Source organism: Lampetra fluviatilis, chromosome 2 (genome assembly GCF_964198595.1).
Source record: "Lampetra fluviatilis chromosome 2, kcLamFluv1.1, whole genome shotgun sequence".
Lineage (NCBI taxonomy): Eukaryota > Metazoa > Chordata > Hyperoartia > Petromyzontiformes > Petromyzontidae > Lampetra > Lampetra fluviatilis.
Window position 1 is genome coordinate 1902322 of NC_136276.1, and position 8677 is coordinate 1910998.

Below are 8677 nucleotides of genomic sequence, written 5' to 3' on the forward strand. Positions count from 1 at the left end.
CATGGGAATGCAGCTTGGATTAATATAACCTGGTTGGTGTAGATCAATATTTAAATGACCTCATCGCCTTTAAGAGCCTGTAAGCTGTACAAAAAGTCCGAGGATACTTTACATTTTCACCAAAATCATAAAAACTTCTAAACCGATTGCCACGTGTACAATAGCTTGCATGCGTTCATTTGGAACGCAAGGACGTTTTAACGGTGCATTTGTATGTACTTTATATATACGTGTGCAGATTTCATCAAGTCAAAACCCCAACCAATGTGTTAGGTTTCCAACCAACTGAGACACAAAAGTGCGCACATACGCCCATGAACACATTCGACTGAATTGGATGGTTGTTTTTATTGTGACAAACGTGATGTGGGCCAGGGCTAGGCTATGCTGCCAGCATTGGAGGCAATCCTGGGCCACAGATCCGCGCACTCCTTAGCCACGGGGCCCGTGATGGCAGAGCCTGAAACGACACAAACCCCATCAATGCGACTCACAATCACACACGATGACAAGCCACTCGACAACGCCCAAGCAACTACTCACTTTACCAGGACGCACACGCAATCAAGGCACTGCACAAACGAACACTCACCACAGCACACTTACACAACCAACCACGCTTAACCATCTACTCTTCACATTACTCACAAAAACCCACACGCAATTAGAAACTCCGCTGAGAATATTCAGCCAGGCACTCGCAACCCCACCACCTGCATAACTTAATTGGTACCCAGAGACACGTGCTGTCCACACACTCGCTATTACGCTCACTTAACTATCAACGCATCCCACCACTGCTGCAACATGTACAGCGGACGTCACTGTGGGCTTTACAGTCCCGGGATGTGCTGTCCACACTGTGTAACCACTTAGAATGTAGCACTACTGATTGAGAGGTGCTGCAACAGCGATTGCTGCCCCCTCACCCATTAGCAATGCCGAGTTTGCTCTCCTTCCCGTGACAACCCACCCCCCATCAGGGTCTGCGTGGACTAAGGGGCGGGTGCTTTTTGGGAAGGAACTCGCTGTTCACAACGGTCTCGTGGTTTTTGTTCCGATATCAAGTTGTTACATTTATACGTCTTGTTGTGATCTTAACAAGATTTTGCTCCGTTAGAGGTAACTGTCATATCCCTCAATCTTCTCTTCACATCTTCTCATTCCAAGATCCTCCAAATGCAGCTCTCCTCATGTCCTCTATTCCATCCAGTAAGGCCTTCGGTCAAACTTCCTCACCAAGTCACAGCAATCATCGGCGAGAGTATTTCTTAACATTCTTCCATCAGAGGCACCCACCCACCTTTCATCTCGCCCTTGTTGTTCACTATGACCCCTGCGTTGTCTTCAAAGTAGAGAAACACCCCGTCCTTTCTCCTGAAGGCTTTCCGCTGCCGTATCACCACCGCAGGATGCACTGCACGGAACACACAAAGCCACCAGAGTTCAAGACCGGCACCTCGCCATGCCACCTCCTCCACACCCCCCCCCCCTAGCACTTTTGTGGCCCTCTTTAAAAAAGCACAATCAACATCCTTACATCAAGACCAATAACAACCACCCTCCTCCCCCTACTCTCATCTCACAACCACCACAGCAGATATCGACTTCTATAAAGTACCAATCCATTAGCGTCAAATAACCAACCCCGCTTGGGTCATCCGGAATCAAACGGATTAATCAGTCAATGGACTGCTCATGTCTTGCTGGCTTGGATGTGCCATGCATGCTGGGCTATTCAGCGTGTATGTGAATGTGCTAATGCGCTTCAATGGACACGTGTAAACCCGCACGGCACGTGAACTCAGGAGACCCTTAATGGCCAATGCAAAATCATCCACTCCAAGCCCTTCATCAGAGAAGGCCAAATGGAATTTATACTTCGTAAAATGTTGAATATCTTTGCATGACTAGTAAATAGCATAACAATTTTAGCTCAAACTGTAATTTATCTCCGATCAAACAGCACACTTTACACATAGCAACCACAAAATGAAAACTGGCCCACAGCCATGTAACATTAAAATACATTGAAATTTAAAAAAACTGATATCAATCATGAAAATAAATTAGGATACATGTGCAAATTACACGTCGTTGCATTCAGGCTAAGAGAAAATAAAACGATAAAATCGAGTTGTTAATCCCTATCCCGAGTCTTGAAAAGCCACCGTATCGTTAAGATGGAGGGGCCAGGGGGGAGGCTGAACTGTGACAAGCTGATAATACGGAGAATACACAAACTGGACGTATATATCACGCTTCATCCAGGGATAACAGAGCGTCGTACACAAAAGCCATAAATCAAATTCAAGTCTTTTCTATGACAAATTGGACACGCTCACCAATCACAAAGCGCAGTGTGAGAACGACTTAGAATGTAGCACTACTGATTGAGAGGTGCTGCAACAGCGATTGCTGCCCCCTCACCCATTAGCAATGCCGAGTTTGCTCTCCTTCCCGTGACGACCCACCCCATCAGGGTCCGCGTGGACTATGGGGCGGGTGCTTTTTGGAAAGGAACAACTCACTGTTCACATCTCATGATTTTGCTCCTTTGGGTAAACTGCCATAATATGCCTCTTCTCTTCTCATTCCAAGATCCTCTACACTCAGCTACATTCACGTCCTCTATTCCATCCAGCAAGACCTTCATCAAGTCAAACCTCCTCACTCACTGGGAGTTCACGAGCAAAGCACTCTCCGTGGTGGCCTTTTGTGCTATGAACAATGGCTAAAAATCCCAATTGTAGTTTAGTCCCATCCTGACGCGAGGGCAACTGACCCTTTTTCCGGAGTTCGGGCTTGCCCTTCTTCACGGTGGCCATCACCATGTCGCCCACACCGGCAGCTGGCAGACGGTTCAGACGACCCTTGATGCCCTTCACCGAGATGATGTACAGGTTCTTACCGCCTGTGGAACACGCGGCACACACAAACCGAACGCCGTCAAAAACACAACGCCAACTTCACGGTCACCAACATTATTGCATTCTCAAAAAGGCAATATTTTTTTGCAAGCCATCAACAAAAAGGGCCACATTTCCCCACCGTGGTGACTTGATAAATATATAGCAGCTCTAAAGTCAGCTTATTCGTGGTTCCTACTGTAGCACTACTGATTGAGAGGTGCTGCAACAGCGAGTGCTGCCCCCTCACCCATTAGCAATGCTGAGTTTGCTCTCCTTCCCGTGACGACCCATCCCATCAGGGTCCGCGTGGACTACGGGGCGGGTGCTTTTTGGGAAGGAACGTCTCTCGCGGGTGATAACGGCTTCAAGGTTTGGTACCGATAGCTGTTATGTTCTTACCTTTGCATATATTCCATCCCACTTCTTTCCCATTCATCAAGTAAACGAACAATGCTGCACAGAAGCCATTGTGTTGATGGCCTAATTTTTTAAAAATTAAGTTGGGGGGGGGTCCACGCATGGTTTCGTCCACCTCCAATTATCACGGCTGGATATAGAGGTTTAACATATACAATCGCACCCACAGGGCCCACGCACCCAACACACGGACCCATAGAGGGCCCACACGATCCCACACAAGGCCCACGCACGCACACACAAGGCCCACGCGAACCCACACAGGGCCCACGCACACACACAAGGCCCACACGATCCCACACTGGGCCCACGCACACACAAGGCCCACGCGAACCCACACAGGGCCCACGCACATACACAAGGCCCACGCGAACCCACACAGGGCCCACGCACACACACAAGGCCCACACGAACCCACACAAGGCCCACGCACGCACACAAGGCCCATACAGGGCCCACGCACCAGTGTTGTCCGCGCAGTTGATGACGGCTCCGACGGGCAGACCCAGCGAGATGCGAAACTTCGCACCGGACGACCCGCCACGTCCTGCCAAGAGAAGTCGACGTCAGCCGGCACCACAAGCACTCCTCCTCCCCCCTCTCTATCATGACATGATTAAGGGTCATTGCCCGAAACGGCGACTACCGTTTCTCCTCTTTTCATGGCGGCGTTACAGATTCGTGCCACGAATCCGAAACCATCGACCACACCGTGAACACTCCGCTGCTGCTGCCGTCTTAAACTCCTCAGAGTGGACAAGATCCACTTTGCGTCTGAACCGCGTGGATGACACATCTAAAATTACACCTTTAATCCGCAATTATAAACCCATACGACACTAATGCGTGGGGATTTTAAAACAAATTTATGAACGCGTATGAACCACCACTGCCAATCACAAAGAACGCCGCAATCGAGGCTACCGCCGGCCCCGCGTGTTCGTTCGTGGTGTGGTAAATCGTGACCGCCACACGCTCAGAGGGAGCCGCGTGTTTGCGTTTAAGGGGTATAAACCAGCTCGGGAAGCACGTCGCTCATCCCCTCACGCCCGCCTTTGTCTTCCCATTATCGCGATGCCCATACGCAGCCCCCCCTAAAGTACGCGCAGGTTCATAGGTGCGGTTGATCACATGAACGTGGCCTGCGCAACATGCATATAGCACGTAGCTGACGCGGCATTTATACCCCAAGTCACGATTACCTGTAATCGTTCAACTCAGGCTTCAGGCCTAGAGCACAGACGCTTCTATGCCCAGTCTAACTATACAACACGTACTCACTCTCAACACACGCACGCACACGTGAAGTTACTTACGTAAAAGCTACACAAACGGACGAGCATTCAGTTCACAATGAATCTAAATTCAACATCGCGGCAGCGCGATGGCCGCCACGAACATCCACCGCTCGCAATCGACCGCCAAACCATCGCCCGTAATCATCATCTGCCGCCGCAGCCGCCACTCCCCTCCCCGCGCCGTTGCAGGCGGGCACTGGTATCGAGGGAGCCTCGTGGCGGCAAAACGGGGCAGAGGAGAGCGAGGATGGCGACGGATTGCAACGACCGCGAGCGGGAGCCGGCGTCACGCACCTCTCTTCGACATGTTGGCGGCCCGGAAAAGAGGGAGCCGCGCGGGATTGTGGGAGGACGAAGGCGGTGGCGGGAGGCGGGGCCGGGGAGGGCGGGGCGTACGCGATGACGCAACCGCGTCGCGGGAGGTGTGGTGACGTCACCGCGCACGCCCGATTCGGTGACGCCATCGTGACGTGCAAGCAGAATCCGAAGAGCCGTGAAGCTCTTTTTGTTTATATTCTTGGTTCTTTCGGTGAAGTCACGTAGAAGGGAAATAATAAAATAATATAAATATACTACATTTAAACTTATCACGACGTTTCGACTGCAACACAAGCAATCGTCATCAGGTGTGAAATCCACATCAAGAAAATTTGAAAAAGAAACGTCGTGAGAATTGTTATTGTTTAATATTTTTATTATGTTATTATTTCCCTTCTACGTGACTTTACCGAAATATCCAAGAATATGAATCCCTGCAGTCACGAAAGCTTTAAATCAACTCTTTTTTGTTTGTTAGAACGTTAAAACAACAAACGGTGTAAGGTATAGGAAAGGTGAACAAATCGCTTCAAGTAAATATACAAATAAAACTCAACAATGTTATGTTGTTTTAAAGGTAAGGCCCCAATGAGCTTTTGCAAATCGTTGATCGATAACAAACGTTCAAACATCGCGTTAGACAATTATTAGATGGCATCGCGTGAGCAAAATGTGTGTGGTAGGCCCTCCTCCACCCGACACAGCCAATGCAAGTTCATGCATGGCCATATCTACCCTGGGAGGTGGTTCTCCATAGCAACGCACGACCGTAACCACCCTGGGAGGTGGTTCTCCATAGCAACGCATGCCCCTACCACCCTGTGAGGTGATTCTCCATAGCAACGAATGGCCGTACCACTCTGTGAGGTGATTCTCCATAGCAACGCATGGCCGCACCACCATGGGAGGTGATTCTCCATAGCAACGCATGCCCGTACTACTCTGGAAGGTAATTATCCATAGCAACGCATGCCCGTACCACTCTGGGAGGTGATTCTCCATAGCAACGCATGTCCGCACCACCCAGAGGACAGAAGACCACCACCATCTGCTTAGAAAGATCTTCCAGAAGACGTCTCTCAATTTCATCATAATCTGCCGCGATCAAATCACCGCTGAATGAAGACCTCTCCCAGCCATCGTCAACTATCACGGTCCAGTTGATCTGGGCCTGGCCACCTGATCTACATCAGCAGCCATACGAAAGAAAAATGCGGTCCAGTGATGCAACACTCCATCTCGCCACCCGCACACGGGCTGATGTCACCGCCGCTTCACCTTTGTTACCGACCTCTCGTGACTCTTTCCAGGAGGGTCCGATCAAGTTTTCCCAGTCGGGGCCGATGATTGAAATAGTAAAAATTTCCGGCGTAATTTTTCAAATTTGTCAAATTTCGGACCATGACGCCGCCACGCAATGGCAATACTCTTGCGAACTACGTCACGGGATATTTAACGTCCACTGCGAAGCAAACGGCGGGTACGATTAACACATTCCTGCGGAGGGAGCTGGTAGGAACGTTGGGTTGCTCGGTCAATGGCCAGGGTCAACGGCAGCGTGGTGTATTCCGCAAATATGCCCGACTGTGAGGGCGGGCACAAGCCGGCGTGAGTAGGTTAAACGTTGAGTTTTATAAGGGCACCACGGGGTGACCAGCCCCTCCCCACACAGCCCCACCCCTCCCACCCCCCACCCAGCCCCACCCTCCCCACCCAGCCCCTCCCCACCTTCCCCACCCAGCCCCTCCCTCCCCTCCCCTCCCCACCCAGCCCCACCCTCCCCACCCAGCCCCTCCCCACCCTCCCTTCCCCACCCAGCCCCTCCCTCCCCACCCAGCCCCTCCCTGCACGACGGACACAATAATCCCCTGTGGGCTGGTGTAACCAGGAGGTTCCTACCAGTATTATGGTTAATGCACCCGCCAGTATTAATGATGGCGGCCGCTGTTTAGAAACCGCGAATCTCTGCGAAAAGCGGCGATCGCTCTGTCGCTCGTCCCCGTCATCGTCCCCCATCTCGGCGGCGGACATCCTCTGCGTCGCGTGGACTCCGTTGACCGCCACTCTGCCGTCAGCCTTGACGAGCGGTCATCGTCCCTTCGAGCGACATGGCCGAGCGGGCAAGTGGTTTTTCACATTTTACTGCAGCCTTGCACCCTTTTGGTTCTCAATCGTAAAAAAATGTTAAATGTTTCGATTTAAAGCTTTCGTGACTGCAGGGATTCATCTTCTTGGTTCTTGTGGCCGAAACGTCGTGAGAATGATTTTATTATGTTTATTTTTAAGATTTTATTATTTCAATTCTACGTGACTTTACCGAAATAACCAAGAAGATGTTAAATGTTATTATGGTTTTATGAAATAAAGTACTTGTACTTACGTGTCCGTGCCTTAATTTGCGTTTCGATGATTTACCTTCTAAAAAAAATTGGCCATGTCTGGCTTCCCCCAGAAAGGGCATCTCGCACACCCAGGGGGTGCATGCACCCCAAGTTAAGAACCGCTGGGCCCGAGCCAAACGTTCCCTCCACAGGAAATTTTATTTTCTTGACATGACATTTAATTACACGGAATGTACTTGTAGGGTTATAGAAGAAATTCCGATTTTTCTTTCGTATCTTTGTTATTATCACACTTTTTTTTATAATAAAGACCACGCATCTTCTTATTTTTTACGGCTAATGTCGATGCAGAGCAAGAACTGCAATTTCACATTGAAGTGGTCAAGGTCCGAAAGACCGCCCATAACAGGGGCACTCTATGGCTGGCTGTTGAGATCGATCGCCACAGATTCTCAAATATAAAACATAAACAGCAGAGACACTCTTAGGTTGTTTCGGTAAAGTCACGTAGGTAAAAAATAATAATAAAATAAAATTATAATAAATGAAAATAACTCAATTAAATCACGACGTTTCGGAGACTTGTGTTGCCTCCGAAATGTCGTGATTTAATTGAGTTATTTTCATTTATTATTATTTTATTTTATTATTATTTTTTCCCTATGTGACTTTACCGAAAAAACCTAAGAGTATGAATCCTTGCAGTCACGAAAGCTTCAAATCTTAAATAGTAGGGAGTCGAACGCGAGTAATGGTTGCAACCTGGCCCGCGAAAATTGAGCTTCTTGGCGAAATCAACTAAACTATTTTTTATTTTATCAGGTCCACTGAGCTATATAGTATAGCTCTTTTTCAGAAGCGACCTGGCCACAAATGATTGCTCTACGAAGTGGCTTATCATGTGGATGTTTTTTTTTTCTAATAGCAGTTAAACGCGTGATGTTGATTCTAAATGTGGAGGAAAAAAACCGTATGACCCGGAGAAAAGTCCACGCGACCACGGGGAGAACATGTAAACTCCAAATATCCAACAGGCGTCAGGGTCGGGATCGAACCCACGACCTCCTGCATACCAGGCGAGGGAGTTGACATCTCCTAGCCGCCTCTCAACTGCCCCACTTGCCAATGCCAAAGTGAATACAACACCCACGTTTAGTCTCCCCGTTTCAGCTGACACGTGTGTCAATTGGAGCTGAGCACTGGACATTTAAATGTTCACCTCTTCTCCTACCCCCGCCGACCTCTCTCCCCCCAGCCCCCACATTCACCATCTCATTCCCCCTGCACACAAAACAATTACAATTCGATTCATGATCGCATTATTTTTGTGTCGTGTGTATCGTATCTCTTGCATTTTCAGCCTAGTTTGTTCCGTCTCATTGGCTGCATT

The 8677-nt window shown here is 49.2% G+C and overlaps 1 protein-coding gene across 1 annotated transcript; it reads right to left on the bottom strand.

Annotated features, from left to right (window-relative positions):
• Nucleotides 1-329: 329 nt before the first annotated feature.
• RPL23 (ribosomal protein L23) lies at nucleotides 330-5002 on the bottom strand. The gene is made up of 5 exons (XM_078866696.1): nucleotides 4922-5002; nucleotides 3793-3876; nucleotides 2786-2914; nucleotides 1304-1417; nucleotides 330-460 (listed from the first exon to the last, which is right to left on the bottom strand). The coding sequence occupies exons 1-5, from the start codon at nucleotides 4932-4934 to the stop codon at nucleotides 378-380; spliced, it is 423 nt and encodes a 140-aa protein (XP_078722822.1). The 5' UTR covers nucleotides 4935-5002; the 3' UTR covers nucleotides 330-377.
• Nucleotides 5003-8677: the final 3675 nt, after the last annotated feature.